The sequence below is a fragment of the Paralichthys olivaceus genome, chromosome 10 (genome assembly GCF_024713975.1).
Source record: "Paralichthys olivaceus isolate ysfri-2021 chromosome 10, ASM2471397v2, whole genome shotgun sequence".
NCBI classification, from domain to species: domain Eukaryota; kingdom Metazoa; phylum Chordata; class Actinopteri; order Pleuronectiformes; family Paralichthyidae; genus Paralichthys; species Paralichthys olivaceus.
This window is the reverse complement of record NC_091102.1, coordinates 206897-225925: the sequence shown is the minus strand read 5'-3', so window position 1 is coordinate 225925 and position 19029 is coordinate 206897. Positions and strand designations below refer to the sequence as shown.

At 41.1% G+C, this 19029-nt stretch overlaps 1 protein-coding gene across 2 annotated transcripts in view; it reads right to left on the bottom strand.

Moving 5' to 3' along the window:
• Window positions 1–19029, bottom strand: part of LOC109642081 (titin-like) — a 165684-nt gene that overhangs the window by 96895 nt on the left and 49760 nt on the right. For both annotated transcript variants that reach the window (XM_069532619.1, XM_069532620.1), the window contains exons 60-84: window positions 15135–15425; window positions 14164–14451; window positions 13615–13737; window positions 13146–13428; window positions 12846–13029; window positions 12600–12680; window positions 11697–11964; window positions 10958–11035; window positions 10835–10861; window positions 10670–10723; window positions 10538–10582; window positions 9599–9667; window positions 9194–9253; window positions 8970–9041; window positions 7857–8024; window positions 7357–7446; window positions 7136–7222; window positions 6243–6908; window positions 3984–4088; window positions 3752–3844; window positions 3505–3579; window positions 3261–3335; window positions 3005–3094; window positions 2629–2664; window positions 222–2465 (exon numbers count right to left, since the gene is read on the bottom strand). In XM_069532619.1, the coding sequence (XP_069388720.1) occupies window positions 222–2465; window positions 2629–2664; window positions 3005–3094; window positions 3261–3335; window positions 3505–3579; window positions 3752–3844; window positions 3984–4088; window positions 6243–6908; window positions 7136–7222; window positions 7357–7446; window positions 7857–8024; window positions 8970–9041; window positions 9194–9253; window positions 9599–9667; window positions 10538–10582; window positions 10670–10723; window positions 10835–10861; window positions 10958–11035; window positions 11697–11964; window positions 12600–12680; window positions 12846–13029; window positions 13146–13428; window positions 13615–13737; window positions 14164–14451; window positions 15135–15425 (5652 nt within the window). The remainder of the gene's footprint in view (window positions 1–221; window positions 2466–2628; window positions 2665–3004; window positions 3095–3260; window positions 3336–3504; window positions 3580–3751; window positions 3845–3983; window positions 4089–6242; window positions 6909–7135; window positions 7223–7356; window positions 7447–7856; window positions 8025–8969; window positions 9042–9193; window positions 9254–9598; window positions 9668–10537; window positions 10583–10669; window positions 10724–10834; window positions 10862–10957; window positions 11036–11696; window positions 11965–12599; window positions 12681–12845; window positions 13030–13145; window positions 13429–13614; window positions 13738–14163; window positions 14452–15134; window positions 15426–19029) is intronic.

The following is a 19029-nucleotide window of genomic DNA, read 5'->3' as shown; positions in this document are numbered from 1 at the left end:
TGACGACGAGATGATGACAAGGACATAAAGAGATGAAGACGATGTGGACACTGGTGAAGACAAACATCTGATGACAGACATTAAAAGATGGACACATGGAAGTGGACGGAGATGAATCATGAGGTGGAGATTAAGGATGGTCATGTGATTAAAGATGGAGGTGATGAGTCATCAGAGGTGGGATGAGTCCAGGGTCGTCAGTTTTTCAGCCATCACCTCACCTCGTTTACTGCCAGGCATTCCTGGAGTCTCCAGCGCCCCATCAACCCCTTCACCATCCCAGTCGTCTGGAGGAACCAGCTCCCAGCCCCAGGCCTCCTCCTCTTCCTCACCGTCCTCCTCCTCTTCGAACACCTCCTCCTCCGGCTGTGTGGGAACCTTCTTCATGTGCACGGCTCCAGGAGACACCTCCTTCACCAGAGGGATCCTCACGCTATCAGGTTTGTCCTCTGCCGATGGCTTTTTTAGAACCTTCTTCACCGTCGGGGCTTCAGTCGAGTCTCTTGGCGAAAGTGTTTTTTGAATTCTTTTGGGTTTTTCATCGCTTTGCTTCTTCTCGAGAGGGACTTGATCCAGTTCCTTTGTTTTTTCCAGTTTTGCTGACGGTGTCTTTTTAAGCTCCACCTTTTTGAGCTGCTCAGACTTTTCTTCTTCTACCTTTTCTTTACTGACTCTCAGTGATGGCGTCTTTTTGAGTTTGACACCTTTGTTAAAGATGTCTGTTTGTTTTTGTGGCACTTCTCTCTCTGCATCTTTCTGCAGGATTACTTCTTTCTCTCCTGGTTGAATCAGTTTCTTGAGTGGAACAACTGCTTTTTCTTTCTCTCCTGGTTGAATCAGTTTCTTGAGTGGAACAACTGCTTCTTCTTTCTCTCCTGGTTGAATCAGTTTCTTGAGTGGAACAACTGCTTCTTCTTTCTCTCCTGGTTGAATCAGTTTCTTGAGTGGAACAACTGCTTCTTCTTTCTCTCCTGGTTGAATCAGTTTCTTGAGTGGAACAACTGCTTCTTCTTTCTCTCCTGGTTGAATCAGTTTCTTGAGTGGAACAACTGCTTCTTCTTTCTCTGTAGGTTTCTCATCCTCCTTTTTGGGTGTCATCGTCTTTTCAACTTTTCTGATCCTAGTTTCATCTCTTGGACAATGAAGGGGTATTTCTTTGTCCACAGATTTCTTTTTCTCTTCTTCAGGTGTTTTCTCTGTTTTTTCTTCCGGCTTGAGGACTTTAGAGAAAGGTTTCAGTAGAACCTCCTCTTTATCTAGTGTCACTTTTGGTATTCCACAAAGCTTGTCGGCAGTAGAAGGTTCCTCAGGCTCAGGGACCAGATCAACCTTATTCTTCAGCTGGATTTCTCTCTGGTCTTTGTTAACAATGTGAACAACCTCTGGACTCTCGACAGGAACTTCTTCTTGTTTTCTGTATTTTACTGCAGCACTGGGTTGATCTCTCTGTGGCGTCTCAGCTCTCTGGAATGGAGTTCGCTTGGTATCTGTCTGTGCTTGACCTTCTTTCTGAGCTTTTTGAGGCTCAGCTTCTTCAGGTTTCTGAGGTTTTTCAAATGGTTTCAGTGTTACCACCTCTTGTTCCTCCTCTTTCTTTGGCAGTTTCTTTATTTTCTTCTTAGTTAAATCTGGTTCAGGCTCTTCATCTTTCAGTGCTTTAGGAGTTCTGATCCATCTTGATTTCTCATCTTCTGCCTCTGGTTGTTCAGGTTCCTGCACAGATCCCAGTTCAGACATCTCTTCAGCTGCAAAGAAAACTCTTTCTCTTCTGCTGAGTGTTATCACCTCTCGATCTTCTCTGTCCCGAAGCTTCTGAACTGTTAGTTCTGTGTCATAATGTCTTGTTGTGTCAACTTTGTGAGTTATGACTTCCTCCTCTGCCTCTATGGGCTTTGTTGGCACCTTTTTAAGTTTGATCTTTTGCGGTTCTTCTTCTGGTTTCCCTGTTTTTTCAAAGGGTTTGAGTTTAACTGATTCTTCTGACTCGTCTGACTTTGGCAGTTTAGTGATTTTCTTCTTGTCCAAACTGGGTGTGTCAGATTCCTGCTCTTTCTGTGATTTTATAGTTCTTGTCCAACTTTCTTTAGCGGTTGTCTGTAAAACTATGACTCGTTCAGCTTCCTCAAAGTGTCTTAACTGAACTGTCTCTTCTTCTGCAGTAAAGAGTCGATCAGTTCTTCCAAGTGTTATGATCTCTCGATCTTCTCTGCCGTGAAGACCATGAGCCATTAATTCTGGGTCGTGATGTCGCGTCACTTCAGCTTTATGAGTTTCAACTTGTTTCTCAGGCTCTGGAGGTTTCACTGGAATCTTCTTCAGCTTCACCATCTCTGGTTCTGGTTCCTTCTCTTTGGGTTTTCTAGTGAATTTACTTCTCAGCTTTGGTGAATCAGGTGTTTTTGTCTCCTGAACTGGAACTTTACCCTTCTGCTTAAAATGTGGCGCTGTGGTTGAAGCATTTACCCCTTAATAACATTAACATACAGACAAAACAAGAAGCTCAACATTTCATATTTAACAACACAGGACTCACACACATTTGTACTTTATGAGAAAGCAACCAACATAACATGGATGAAGATTTATTGCCTATTTACATGAGGAAGTAAAGAAGTAAATGTTTGGTACCTTTAGTTGGTCCTGGAGCTGAAACTGGTTCCATGTCTGTAAGAATTTCAATAAGATCAATGTAAATATTCACAGAACAAACACTGACACAAACATGATTCAATCAAAGACAAAGACGTTCATTTGTCAAAGACAGACAGAAAACTTTGTGTTCAGATGTTCAACACGATGTTTTGAGCAGCGTTACACTAAAGTGTTTCCAGATGCACCAAGAGAAACATTTAAAGATTATTTAGCTTCTTTCTGTCTGATTATAGAAAAGAAAATAAAGCCACAAACATCAGACTAACATATTGGAACGGACAACAACAGGACGTGACCTTGTGTGAAGATTGAAGACAAACAACAGGAATGACAGTTAGGGAAGAGACGTTACCTTCAGGCAGAGACATTTCCTCCAACACAGGAGAGCGTTCAGCCTTAGCGGCCGGAGGAGATGGTTTCCTCTGCATCGCTGCAACTTGAGCTACAAGAACATCAACTGGATTAAATCACTGGTCTGACAAACAGAGAGAAACTCAAACAAAACAGATACATTTAAAGAATTCAAACTGTTGTTGAGAACCAACAGAATTTTCAGAGGCATGACAAACAAGGTCAGACAACACAAGGGACAAACAGAAGAAAACTACCTGAAGGAAGAACGACTTTTTCTGTTGGAACCTTTGGTGTCAGAGGAGATGGTTTCTTATCTTCTGGAGGAGAAACTTCACAAACACGAGGACAGAAGATAAAGTGGTAACACATTAACAAAGACAGATTAAAGATGGAAAGTGCACAGGTCAGACAAACTCAGAAGCAGCCACAGGGGATGAAATATTCAAAAACCATAGAAACACAGGACAGAGTTTCAGGTTTAGCAGTGTAAAAATCTACCTGCAGGGGGCGCAGCTTTGGCTGCAGCAGCGGGAGCTGAAGGTTTCGATGGTTTTTTCACCTCTGGAGGAGATGCTTCAAAATATAAGATTCCAAGATTATGACCAAGAAAACAACACGGTCAGTGAAGATACAGAAGCTGCACTGAAACAAGTCCAGACTGAGAAAACACGAAGAAACTATGAAACAAACAAACAAGCAAAGAAAACAGACAGACAGCAATATTAAATCCAGGTGAAGGAACTACCTGCAGGGGGCGTAACTTTCTCTGCAGCAGCAGGAGAAGGAGGTGAAGGTTTGAGTGCCGGTACAGATGGTTTCTTCTCCTCCAGGGGAGAAACTTTAAAATACAAGATGATCATGGTCATAATGAAGAAGAGAATAAGGTCAAACACGATGAGAAACGAGTGAGACAAAGAGGACGACACAAACAAAAGAAAAACAGCAGGTCAACTGTTGACCAGTCAAGACCGGAATACCTGCAAGGGGTGCACCTTTCTGTGCAGGAGCAGGAGCAGGAGCAGGAGCAGGAGCTGAAGGCTTTGGTTTGGGTGTGGTTGGTTTCTTCTCCTCTGGAGGAATCACTTTAAAATACAAGATTCCAAGATCACGACCAAGAAAACATTGTGGTCAATATCACGACAGATTTAAATGCGATAAGTAACTGCACAAACAAACAGAAGAAGTGACAGAATGAAGAAAGAAGGTCAACGATGAAATATGTTTAGAGAAGAAAAGGTTTTAAAGACAAAAAGACGGTTTAATTGAAGATTAGAGTGAAATTCTTTTGGTTTTGTATGTGAGTGTAAAAAATGTGGTAAACATCTTTGAAGAGGAGTCGATGTGATGAAGATTATGAACCTGAACGGCTCAAAAAAACAGAATACCTTTCTGAAGAGTTTGTTGTTCAACCTCAGCTGTTCTCTTCTTTGGTTTCTCATCATCAGCTTGTTTCGGAGGTTTTGTTGCAGCGGTTCTTGTTTCCTCAGAGGAACCGACTGAAGAAGGTTTCCTTGGTAGAAGAGTTTCTACCTCAGAAGAAAAATATTTCTTCTCTGGTGGAACCTTAGGTTGTTTTGTAAAAGAAACCTTGTCTTTAGGTTTCTTGGGCAGCATCACTTCTTCAGGGACAAAGTTTTCTTCGGGAGCAGTAAACATTTTGGGAAGAGAACCGGATGTCTTCTTTGGTTCAGTTTCTTCCTGAAGACACAAAGTTTTCTCTGGCAAAGGAATCTGAGCTGTAACTGGAGATGACACTCGCCAACTTTCGGGGATTGATGTTGTTGCTTGGATGAGTTCTTCTTCAAAAGACAGTTCTTCCTGTACACAACGTGATTTCTCTGGAAGTACAGTGTCTTCAACATACATTTCATCTTTAGCTTTGGGAGTGTTTCTAATGTCTTCCTGCGGAAACTCAATCTTTTTACCAGGCATTGCTTCTTTCTCAGGAGGAATGACTTTCACAGGGTGAGACAGCGTTGTTTTGGGAAGAATTCTGGGTAAATCTTGTACAGAAGGCAGCGACTTGTGTTTACTATGAGGCAGAGACATGTGTCTGTCAGATGGAACTTCTCCCACAGAGTCAGCTTGCTTTGAAGGAAGTCCTCTGGACTTCTGCTGTATTGTGACTAATTCAGGTGCAGCAGAGATTTGAGGTTTATCAAGCTTCTCCAACAAAAAGCTGATTTCTTCAGGACATTCGGATTCAAGTGATTCAGTCGTGTCTCTCTGCTCTGTACAAGTTTCTTCTTTGAGTTTCTGTTCTTGAACACTTGTCTTGTCAGCCTCTTGTTTGGATGCAGATCCAGGGTCAGGAGGTGAAACTTCTGTCTTTACAAGATGACTCATTGCAGTTTTCGGTGCAATGTCTAGTTTTCTTGGTGCAAATGTAAAGTTCTGTAGAGGTGGGGAGACTGACGTCAGGGACATATCATTTCTAAGGTCCACAGCCTCTTCCACCCGATCAAAGTCTTCTTTATCACATGGTTCAGTGTCTGCTGATTCTTCAGCCTCGAAATATTTATCTTGTTGATCTTCACAGAACCATGAAGAATCCTTCACCACTTGTTGCTCCTTTTTCAAACTCATTTCTTCTCTGGACTCCCTCAGCTTCACTATTTCATATGTCTTCTCTTCCTCTTGTCTCAGTTCAACTTCTGCTGCAACAGAATTCCTTTGTCCACGATTCTTTATGACAGAAGACTCCTTTCTGTCTTCAACCACTTCTGTTTGTTGACGATCAGCCTTCAGGCGAACTGACGTCATTTTAAGATTTCACCCAAGAATGAAGATTTGCACCATGTAGCGGTGGCCAAGAGGAAAGCAACACAAAACAAAAACCATCAAGACACAATGACAAATTCAGTGCGATAATATTCTACTGTCATGCTTGTTTTATAAATCACTACCTATCTGCTGTGGAGCTTCTTCATATTTTGACTCCACTCTTCCAGAGGAAGTGACCTCTTCTGGATTCAGGGACAAATTAACACATCTGGTCAAACTACAGAGAACTGATTCTTTTTTACTTTCTAAAAAGTAACAAGAGACATTAACCACAAAAGCTGTTTTGATTATTGATGTGATGCAACAAACAAACAGTGAACACACATGAGAGCACAGCATCAGACAAACGTTTGAAGAATTAGCTAAAGACATTTCAGAATAAAAGATAAAAGATCAAGATGATTCAGGATTAGTCAATCTGAGGTTTTTAATTTGTTTGCAGACATATCTACCTTGTTGTTGAGGCTTAGCCTGAAGGATTTGTTTTGGTGTTTCCAAATCTTGTGGTGTGGTTGGTTCTAGGTGGGGCACCATTTTTTGTGCCTCTGGAGTCTCCCTTGGTTCTTCAGGAACTTTCTTTGGTACCTCTGGAACTGTCTTAAGTGTCTTCTGAATTTTGTTTTGGGCTTCAGGAACCCTCTTTTCAACTACCTGAACCTTTTTGGGTACTTCTGGAACCTTCTTTAGTTCCTCTGGAACCAATTTTGGTGTGTCCTGAATTTTATTAGGAGCTTCAGGAACCCTCTTAATTTCTTCCACTATTTTTTTAGGTTCTTCTCGAACCTTCTTTGGGGCCTCTGGAACCAATTTTTGTGTGTCCAGGACTTTCTTTGGAGCTTCAGGAACCTTCTTAATTTCTTCCAGTACTTTTTGGGGTTCCTTTAGAACCTTCTTTGGTGACTCAGGGATTATCGGAGGTGTTTCTTGAGTTTTCTTTGGAGCTCCAGTAACCCTCTTTGTGTCTTGGACAAGATGTTTTGGTTCTTCTGGAACCTTCTTTGGCACCTGGGCAGACATCTGTGTTTCTTCGAGAACCTCTTTCTTCGGTTCCTCTGGTTTTGTTTTGGGAATATGAGCCGGTTTTCTTGGAGTCTCTGGTTTCTTTGGTTCTGAGACAACTTAGAAGAACATGTTTTTATAAGATGATGATCTTTCTAAGCATATTTTGAAAGAAAAATCCACAATTGAAAGTCGCACTCTAACGAGTGCAAAGTTCAAAGATTTTCATGCACTATATTCAAATAATATTATTTTGAAATAAAACGTAACAAATGAATGTCACAAGAAACAAGTCAAAGATAAAACAAGTAGAACAAAGTGATAATTGACAGGTTCTCTGCAGTACCTTGGGCTGAAACAGCTTTGGCCTTTGGTGGAGCAACCTTTGGTGCAGGTGGTACTACAGATCCCTCTGCTTTGATTGCATCTTGTACTTAAGAGAACATTATGTATGGTTTAAGCTACAGGTAATGACCAAAGCTGAGGTTGAATCAAAGACAACACTCTTAACGAGTGAATTCAGAGTCAGAAAGACGAAGAAAAAAATTGAAAGTCAACGATTTATACCTTTAGCTGGAAGACGTTCTGGTGTTGAGGGAGAAACCTTGGCTGTGGTTGGAGAAACTACAGGTTCTTCAGGCTTTGGTGTTTCTGGTACTTTGAAAAAACATGATACATGCATGTTCAGTAACCTGGTAACCACCAAGATTTAAAAATGATAGTCCACTCTAACGAGTGCTTAAAACGAAGACAACATGAAGACACAGAACCAGTCACAGATATTAAAGATGGTCCCTCTCATTCCTTCTATTACAATCTCTTCAGCCTTTGGGGAAGTTTCCTGAACAACTGGCTGAACTACCACTTGCTTTGATTTTACTTGATAATGAAGTTTTTTGAAGAACACGTTGAGCTTCACTGTCACTGAAGGTGTTTCAGCTCCAGATTCATTAGAGCATCAAGAGGTAAAACATTCAAGACTTAAACATGTTAAAGAGCAACATGGAACATTTAACACAGAGTGTTTGTAGTTGATCAGAAGTAAAACCAAGTGTTGACTACTTTACCTCTCACTTTGGGAGCTTCTGCTTCTTTCTTCACAGCTTCCACTTTCACTGCTTCAGGTTCAGGCTTCATTTTGGCCTCAAGAGGAAAAGGTTTTGTTTCTGCTGTTTTTGATTTGTGTTGATAAGGTTCAGGAATGACCGCCTCTGGCTCAGCATAAACTGAAGGTTCTTCGAGGTTTAACATAGAAATACGAGTCAACAGAGCATCGAATGCTTCAAGAGTTTAGTGAAAGAAGAAAAACACAAAACACACAAATGTAAAAAACAAACAGCTGAAAGACAAAAGACCAACAACACAAAAATAAAAACTTTCCACAACAAGATATAGAGACGGACGTCAAGAGAAACATCTCAAGATCACATGTTTTGTTTTTCATTTTATAAAGATTTCTTTAATCTCTAAGTGTTGTCCCCACAAACGCCACTAGGGGTGGAAATGCTACATTAGGCAGATCTGTGTAAAATGTCAAATCTTTAAATTTCATCATAAAGTTTGTGAATCTCCTTTTTAATGTTAAATGCATTTGAAAAATAGATGGAGGATTCAGTGTATTCTACTGTTATAACATAAATACTGATCAATTCAATAAACGTCAAGCTAAAAGTCTTAAATGTGCAAATCTAAATCAAATCAAATATTTCTTCATTGAAAGCTCTAGTGAGTCAGATTCAGGTGAAAGGATCTATTGGCAGAAATTTAATGTAGAATAATCCTCATGATGTTTTCACTAGTTCGTTTCATCTAAATTGTATGAATTGTAGTTTTCTTGACCCCATAAAATACCTTATATTTAAATACTTTATATTTAAATGCTTAATATCCAACTACTTTATATTTAAATATATTATATATATTAACATGGAAGGGGTCCTCTCTACGGAGGCTGCCATGCTTTTTACATTAGTCCAAACTGCACAAACTAAACATCTTTAAAATTTAAAAAAGTTCAACATCTACAATTTCTTACAAAATGTAGATTGTTTTGATGTTAGTTTTAATTTGAAAGAAATAAAAAGAAGCAAATACATGAATCATATTAACAATAAATGAGATGATAAAAACTGTTTAAGTTCACAAACAGCAAAGCTCTTTTATGTCATCATGAACTTTACCTTCTGGAGCCAGAGCTTCTTCCCACTGAGCAACAGCGCCACCCTCAGGCTGCAGCTTCTTTGCTTCAGGTACTTTAAAACATTATCAATGATATCAGTTTTCTGACCATAGTTGATTCTAACACCAAGATTTGTTATAGCCCATTAAGAGAAACAGAAGAACAAACAGTGGGTCGAAGAAGAAAAGATTTAATACGTAAACGACTGAGAGAAGAAGAAATTACCTTCGACTGGAGCTGCAGCGTCAGAGCGCTTCTCCTCCACTCTCCTGTAAACCTCAGCAACTTAAAGAATCAAGAGAGTTCGCATCAAAACCATGACGACAAAACGTCTACTCTCTACTGCCATCTACTGGACAGAAAGCTGCTGCGCATTAATAAGAGCGTAAGAGGAAGAGGAAAGACTCAAGAATAGGAAACACGAATAAGACAAACAAGAAAGTAGAAGACGAGACCAAACCAATGTCTACGACACAAACAGCTCAAGTGTGAGAACGTTTAAAAGCTTCTATGAGCAGCAGGAGGCGTTTGAAGCGTTTTACACGTGAAAAGGGTGAATGAGCAGAAACGGCAGCTTTGACCAGCGGCTTTGTTACGTTTCAGCCACAAGCTTTTGTTGCGGGTTTATACCTTCAGGGATTTCTTCTCTGCTCTCGAACTGAGTCTTCTCAACAACTTCCTCTATGGTTTTTCTCTCTTCTGGTGAAGAAGAAAACTGAACTTAGGAAAAAACCCTCAGTCTGACCTACAGAGACGTCGCAGGTCTCTAATTATCCCCCATTATTAATTTACTTCAAATAGACTGCAACAGTTAGGAAACATGATGAGAACGATTATAAAAGAAAACGTATAAAAGACAGAAACACAGGGAGAAGACAGACGATCAGTTTATATGATGATGATGTGATTCTACATATAAACAGAAAAATGATGACATCTGTGACGGAGGAGAAACCAACAGAAACTGTCTCAAAGTGAAGAGTTTCATCGCTGCAGGTTTGATTCCCACAGGTGAAGATTCATCTCCAGATTAAAGTCAGACTTTACATTTGTAATCAGTTCTTCTCTAAGTGAAAATTAATAAATAAGAAAAATTCCTTGTGACGTTTAGATATAATCTGAGAAATTCAGATTTAAATTTAGATTTTTTAATCTCTATATTTTATCTTACAAATCTTATAAATAAATTGAATGTTCATATATTTGGAATCTAATGAGAATTTAAATTCTTTCATAGTTCTGACTTTTATCTCTAAGATGAATCTTCTTCTGTGTATTTGATCATTTAGTTACATTTGAAATGTTTTCACAGATGAAAGTTGTAATTTAGTTAAATAGTAGATTTGATGACAGCACACGTCACGTGTTGAGGTATATTAGGAGCAGTGATGATGATGAACACAGGTTTTAGGATGAAGAAGATGATGGTTACAGTTTAAGATGGAGGGAAACGATTAAACGTTGCTGTTGATGGATGAGTAGGAGAATCGTCACATTCCTTCACGCAGATCGTAGAAGTGACGATAGTTAGTTCGAACTTTATCGTTTAGTTGAGTCAAACGTTTGTACCTTTAATTCGTGTTGTTTCTTCGTAGTGATACATTTCTGAGGAATCTTTGGGTAGAAAAATATTGATGAGTGTCAAAGTGACGTCAGAGTCGAGGGGGCGACATTAAGTTCGACTGATGGAAACAGACTCACCTCTGAAAACGTAAGAGTCTGTTTCTGTTGCTGGAAGCGACACGTCGGGGACATCTGAAGGTTTTTACACAAATTACTTCATTTAATAACAAGTCTGCATGTTTGTATTATCTCAAGTGTTCAGTTAAACTGTCGTTTATAATAACGTTTTTATAAAATACTCACCCTGAGGAACCTTTCCTAACACAACGTCTGTGAAGGAACAAGGTACCACAGGTTATCACAGGGAATAGATTTCTTTTGATAATCTGATTGTGTTCTGATAACTGGACTGAGAGAGAGGCGGACCTTTGTCTGTGAGGTGAAGCTCAGCGGAACCTCGAGCTTCTCCCTTCGGCTCCAGTTGAGCGATCACAGAGTAAACTCCTGACGGAGCAGATACAGTGTTAACGCTGCTGTTTAAATAAAGTTTTACTAAGACACTTAAAATGAAACCGTATACTTTAATGAAGAGGGGGAGCCCTCAGTGTTTCTTAAACTGTGAATATTAATCTACTTCCTGTTTGAGTCAGTGACACTGAAGAGAGTCAGAATCTCTTTCTGTTGAACGAACCTTCATCCTCTGCCGTAACGTCGCAGATGGTCATAAAGTGCCGTCGGCCCTCAGTCCTGAAGTTATATTTTGGACTCTCTTTAAGCTCCCATGAGTCTTTGTACCATGTGACGTTGGCGTTGTCAAAGGACAACTCGCACTCGAAGGTGGCAGAGTGGCGTTCACTGACCTCGATGCTTCTGATGCATTTAGTGAACTGAATTTTTTTGGCTAAAACCAGATAATGACAGTTAATGTCTGGTTTTTCAAAACACTGATTATTTGTCAAAGTTGTTTTTTTTATATTTTAAGACTTTAGGTCTCGACAAAGGGGAAGAAACGCGAAACAAGAAAAAGACAAAAACACACACAACCCGTAAGGATCCAAGAGTTCAGTGAGTTTCACCTGATTTAGAACCTGACAAAAACAAAACGACACACGAAAGACGAACTGACTCGAGCCCAGACAGGAAGTGAAAAGAGTCAGACTCTTACCTGACACGCTGAGTTTGGCGTTGGAGATGTGAGGACCACACACAACACGGTAGTTGCCCTGATCTTTGACCTGGCAGTTGATGATCTTCAGATAATGGCGGTCTCCCACACTGCTGATGTCATACTTGTTGCTTTTGTCGAGTTTCTGCGTTCCCTTGTACCAGGTCAGAGTGATCTCTGGGTAGTTGATCCTGATCTGACACCCGAAGGTGGCGCTCTGGTTCTCAGTCACCGTCTGGTCACTGATGTCCTCCACGACAGAGACGGGCTGAACAACATCAGTGTTCATTATGTTTACATCAGAAAATACGACTGGAACATGTGACATTTTTCATCAGCGCATAAAAACTATAAAATCATACAAATTTCTGTTTTAATGTGAAGTTGAATTTAAAGAAGTAAAAATAATCTCCAGATTCAATCCTGTCTTTAGTTTTGATTCAATAACTATAAAGCTGATTCTTTAGTAAAAGTTAATTTTCATCAACTTTCACAATATGTTCGACAACTTCATCTCCCAATTTTCTTACATTGACAAAAGATCTTTTTTTTAATTTAACAAAAATATGTCAAGAGGGAAAAAGTTTATAGATGTGCTGAATGATTGTTATATATATTCTGCTCCTTCATCTCAATCAGACATGTTCTCATGTACAAATACTTTAAACATGAAGTTTCTTCTAATGTAGAGAATCTGTTGTTGTGTTGATGTCTTCAGTTCATCAGCATCTATTGTCCTCGTGTCCTGGAGACGGATCCTCACATGAGACTCTGAGCTTCATTCACTGCTCAGAAAGTGTCTCTGTAGTTTGACTCTTGCCAGGACAGAGGACGTTGCTGCTTGTTGACATCGATGAGACAAACTGAATATGAGACAAATAAAATGTGACTGTCTGATTGTACCTCAGTGCCGACACGTCCCTCCAGCTGCTGGATGAGTTTGGCCATATCCTCCTCTTCAACCCGACCTCCGTGCTCCAATTCCTGCAGCAGGAAAGATGATGGTTGTAGCAACTACACCAGAGCAAGACAGTCTTAAATGTTAAAGATTGATTTGTACGTTTCTTTGCTCAGGAGCTGAAACATATTTCCAGCAGCTGTATTTTCACGGTATTGTTTCATCATCAGGATCAGTTGTGTGTCTCTCACCACTTTTCCAGTCTCCATCTCCTTCTCCCTCTTCAGGAACTCGATGGCCTGCAGGATGGCCCGGTAGTCGTGGATTCCATGTTCATGCAGTATCTTCTCGTAGTCTTTAGGGTCGTGACCTCTCAGCAACTCCACAATATCGACCTCTTGTTCTTTCTTTGGGCTCTTCTGCTTGGAGGGAGTCCTGGAAACAAAATGAAACACATTTTCTGTTAATGTTAATGTTCATTTTCTTTTTCCTGTCTCAAAACTCAAACTTCAGTCAAATTAAATCAATCCAACTATCAACAAAGGTCTTACTTCTTCAGTCTTGTCCTTAAGTCTCCAAATCCTTCCACTTCCTCCTTTTTGGAAACCTCCATCTCGGAGCTGCACTCAATCTCCCCATGTCTGTTGGCTGCGACACATCTGTAGTGACCGGCGTCAGACTTGGTCACCTCTCTGATCTCCAGTTTGGCTTCCTGGCCCTTCTGCTCGATGGAGATACGACCACCATGAGTGATCTGCCTCCATTTGCCCTTCATCCACTTCACACTGGGGATCGGGTCGCCTCCAATCTTGGCAATAAAGGCTGCTGTGCCCTCTGTAAAAAATACAGAAAACATGTAGCTGCACATTGACTCTTTTCAGTGTTTGTAATTCTGCTGTGATCGATTGTTTCACTTTAACTTGTCATGTTGTGATTTTAAATGATGAAAGTCGAGTCTCTCTGTTTTTTAAAGACGTAACAAGTGAACACTGAAGTGTTTCCACAGAAAACTTTACTTACTCTCTGAGACAGATACATTTTTAGGTTCCTCGATGAAGAACAGGTTGTCAAGTCTTTTGACCGGAGCAGCTGCAGCTGGGGCAGCCGTGGCTGCCACGGCGGGGACGGCCTTGGCTCCTTTGTCTGAGAAGAAATCATGAAGGTGAACTTTTGGTTGAATGAAACCAAGAAACGTGCTCCATCGATAGATACAGATATATTTTATCAGAAGAATGATCATAATCATGGTCATAATCATAATCATGATCATTCTACATTCTCTGTAAAAGAGTCTTCTTATGTCTGAGCAGGCGTGAGACTTACAAGGCTTTTATTACACAGGTATGACTGAATAAAAATCAACTGGACAAGTTAAAGCTTTCGTTGAGAAAAACCACCTGAACTTTGCAGAAGATTCCAAAACCATTTTTACCCAAGTCAAATAAACAGCTGAGAGGAAAAGGGTGAGTGATCAAGAACAAGTGTAAAATAAAGAGCAAACAGAAGAGAAGATGAAACAATCAGAGAAATTAAGAGATGCAACTGCTTATCACAGACGGATGTTGTTACCTTGCACATTGACCCTGGACTTGCAGAAGTCGCTGCCCGTAGCATTGCTGGCCTTGCACAGGTAATCTCCTGCGTCGCTCTTTGACACAGGGCTGATCTCCAGACAGGCCCTCCCACCAACAAACGTGATCCTGGTGTTTCCGCTGGACTTCAGCTCCCTCCTGTCTTTCATCCACTGGATGGTGAGTGGAGGAGAGCCGCTCACAAGGCATTTGAGGCTCAGCTTCTCACCCTCGCTCACGGTCACCGGCTCCAGGCAAATGTCAAATTTAGGAGCTTGGCTAGTTTCTGAAGGAGGGACGGGAAAGAAGCAGGACACCTCCTGATTTTGCTTTTCAACTGAAAAAAGAATTGTTTCCGTTCTTCTGGTCGAAGACTTCAGCTGCGAAAAACCTCTAATTTGAAACTTTAACTTTCTCCTCCTGAGAAAAGTACAAAGCTATGAAATAAAGAATCTCACGACTGAGAGACACCAGCATTTATAACATGTCATTAAAAGATTTTGTTTTATATATCTGTAGTGCTGGCATTTGAACAGAGCTTAATATACAATAGAAAAATCTTCAATTCATCGCCCAATTAATGACAAAACTGAGAATTTTTATGAATTATAATTAGCTAGTTAATAACAAGCTAGCTCGTTTATTTCAACAAGCATGTGCCTAGCTAGCTTAGCAGCCAAAGTAAGCTAAAAGATTAAAAACACGTTGAGGGCCACTATTTCCTGCTTTTTGATTGGTTGACGAAAGATGCATGTTGCTCATGTTGCACAGTTCTCGGGTCCTAAGAAGTCAGAAATGTATTAAAGATGGACCAACTGAACCAAGATGGATGACACAACAAATATCTGAGACTCCAGATGTGTTGTGTCTTCACATTTGACCTGAAGATCAAATCCAACTTTAAAGAAGTACACAATTTAAGTCTGATCATTGTTGGCCTAAGACTGAAGACAGACGACATGCTCATACCTGAAATGTTGAGAGAAACCCGACACAAAGCTTTTCCAGCTTCGTTGGTGGCCTCGCAGGTGTACGCGCCGCCGTCAGAGCTGGTGGAGTCTCTCACACACAGCACAGCCACATTATTCTTGAAGCTGATGTCATATTTGTCGGACGCATAGATTTCATTGTTGTCCTTGTACCACGTGACGCTGAGTGGCTGTGAGCCAGACACCCGACCCTCCATCTTCACTGTCTTACCCACTGAATCCACCATGGACTCCGAGGGCCTCTTGGTGAAGTTTGGAGGGACCTTTCGTTCTGTTAGTAGAGAAAAGGAAGAAAATCAACCCATGTTCTGAAATACTTGAAATGTAAATTGTATTGTTCACCAGGCCAGCGGGCTGTTACCAGAGCGTCAAGGAAACAAAGAGGCGCAGCACATAAGACAACAACAACATGAACTGCAACACAACAGTAAACAAATACAGAATATCCACCTAATAATAAAAAACTTTCCAAATGTGATGTACAGCATCTGACCCAACCACAGCGAAAAGAACAGCATGCTCTCAGAAACGTCGGAGCCAAGATACAACCTGCTCTTTCCAAACCCAACAACCACAGGACCAGAAAACCACCAACAAGACAACATCCGGAACCATGAGAAATGAGAAACCATTGTTGCACTGGAGGTTAGCATTAGTGATGACAACCACATGAGGGGAATGAGTTGAAATGGAAAAGTGTTAGTGTGTTACCTATTTTAACATGAACATGACAGGTGTCAGTTCCATCTGCATTGGAAATTTCACAAGTGTATTTTCCCGCCGCCCCTCTGTCGCTGTAGAGGACGCCCAGCATGCAGGAGGAGTCAGTAGTTTTGACGTTGTACTGATACGAAGCCCAGATGAGCTTGTCGTCTTTCTTCCACGTCACATGGACCCTGTGACTGCCGCTGGAAGTGCACGCAAGGCTGAGCGGTTTACCCAGCTCGTGGCAGACGTCCTCGAGTTTCTTGACGAAGCGTACGGGCTCTGAGAGAAGCAATGTTGAAATGAGTCATAGAAAACACTGTCCTGTACATGTGGAGCAGGAGAGACTATGTAACCATCCCAGGAGTCCATGGAGGATTTCATGTGTAGAAAGGGAAGCTATGTGAATGGACAGATCTTGAACCATACGTAAAGGTATGGTATGGTATGGTAGGGGTGTCAGGTGGTGGAAAGTTACCTCTAAGAATCAATCAATAAATGCATGAAATGAATAATAAGAACTGCTGGGGAGCTGGTTAGTTTTACCTAGTGTGACATGAGCATGGCAGATATCTGAGCCTTCTGCATTGGAAATTTCACAAGTGTATCTTCCACGAGCTTCTTCTCTGTCGCTGTTGAGGACTTCTAGGACGGAGCTGCAGTCTGCGGTCCTCACATTGTACTGATACGAGGTCACTCTTTGGCTGCCGCTGAAGGCGACTCTAAGACTTTTCGATTTGCTGAGTGTGAACGTGGTGTTTTCCAGCTTCCTATTGAAGCGAGCAGCTTCTGTGAGAAACAGTGATGGTTATAAGATGCAAAGGTGATTTGATTTGATAATAACAATTCAATTGTGAATCTATATTTATTAATCACTGATGAAATTAAATTAGCCTTAGTTTAATTGTGTGAGAGCGCTAAAGTGCCACCATTGTCCCAGACCAGCTGGCGTCAATTATACAATGTATTGACACAATGGAGGGCACTATGTCGATGATGGAAAGTAAAAGTCATTTTGCTTGGTTCACTTATCAGGGACTATGAAATAATTTCAGGATCGCAAGAAGAAAAGTTTCATTCCCCTTAGCTGTTTACTAAGTTGTGCAGTAAAATCCAGTGGAACCAGAGCTAATCTAAGAGCAGGATGAAACTTCTGCTTTCTAGAGCCATGTGTCTGTAAATGTTGGCTGGTTGTGTTAGTGAATGAGAGGTGAGAATGTTTCTACCTTTCTTTGAGCTTTTACAAATGACAGAGCATTCTGTGTTAGAAAGTTGACAAGAATAGACCCCAGCTGCTGCTTCTCTGTCACTATTGAGGACGTCCAAAACGCATGAGGAGTCGCTCGTCTTGATGTTGTACGAAGCCCAGATTGGCTTCCCATCCTTCATCCAGCTCACGTGCACTCGCTGACTGCCAGTGTACGTGCACATCAGACACAAAGGAGCACCCAGACAGTATGATGTGTCTTCTAGCTTTTTCACAAAATGCACTGGTTCTGAGAGAAGCAATAATGTTGTTAGTCATGTCATGAAGCCTGGTCTAACATTAGTTAGAAAATCAATGAATGAGCATGTTAGCTGAAGTTACCTAGTCTGACATGAGCATGACAGACAGCAGAGCTACTAGCATTGGATATTTCACAGGAATATCTCCCAGCAGCCTCTTCTCTGTCACTGTTGAGAACCTCTAAGACACAGGTGTTGTCTGTTGTCTTGACGTTGAACTTATACAAAGCCCAGATTGGTTTATCGTTTTTACTCCAGCTCACATAGATGAGCTGGCTGCCTGTGTATGTGACTTCAAGCTTCAGAGGCTGACCAACCCTGAAGGTGGTATCCTCCAACGTTTTCACAAAAGAAAATAAAGGAAACAGAGAAAACAACAAACTACGGTGAATTAATGTAGAATGTTCCTAGATGGCTCAAAACCAATAAAAGATTTTGAAAACTGAAAACAATGAGCACTCATTCTGATCCTTGTTTTACCTAATTTGACCTGAGCATAGCAGATAGCAGAGTTCTTAGAGTTAGAGATTTCACAGGAGTATCTCCCGGTTGCTTCGGGCCGGTCACTGTTAAGAACTTCCAGAACACAAAAGTGTTATCTGTGATCCTGACATTGTACTTGTAGGAGGCCCAGATTGGTCTGCCGTCCTTTTTCCAGCTCACATAGATGTTGGGGCTGGCGCTGTAAGTGCAGTACAGTGACAACGGCTTGCCAAGTCTGAAAGTGGTGTCTTCCAGTTCTTTTAAAAAGCGCACAGGTTCTACAGGAAGCAAAGGTGATGTTGGGTTCATGATTAATGTTTACATGAAAGGATTGGAATGATGATTCATGAGGTGAAGTTGTTAGTGGCGTTATAGTGGCCTATCTTCACCACAGCTTGGCAAATAGCAGAGCCTTCTGAATTGGAAATCTTGCATGAGTATTTCCCAACAGCTTCCCGCCGATCACTGTTGAGAACTTCCAGGGTGCTGGAGAAGTTGGTCGTCTTGACGTTGTATTTGTATAAAGCCCAAATGGGTTTTCCATCCAGCTGACATGAATCCTCTGGCTGCCGGTGAACGTGCACTCCAGTGTCAGAGGGTGGCCGATTTTATAGAAGGTGTCTCTCAGTTTTCTCACAAAGCGAAAAGGTTCTAAGAAATCAGTTAGCAAGTGGTGTTAGATGATGTAAGCAGTGAGGTTTAGCCTCTAAACTCAAGCTAATACAGTAAGATTAATGTGACCAATAAGTTCCTGAATTTAATATATGTAATATGTTATGGACATGAAATGTTTTCAATGATCCCTGAAATGAAATAATGAGCTAGGTAGCTAACATGGTTACCTAGTTTAACATTAGCATGACAGATGTCACGTCCTTCAGTGTTAAATTTCACAGGTGTATCTTCCGCCTGCCTCTTTTCTGTCACTGTTGAGGACTTCCAGGATGCAGGTGTCATTGGTGGTCTTGACGTTGTACTTATAGGATGCCCATATCAGTTTCCCATCCTTCTTCCAGGTCACACACACTCTTTGTATGTGCACTTGAGGGTCAAAGGTTCGCAGAGTCTGAAATACGTGTCTTTGAGCTTTTTCATGAAGTGAGCAGGCTCTAGGAGGAGTAATGGTTGGATTAGTGGCATGCGTTATTTTGTGCTGGTAGGCAGGTTATAAAGATCATGCA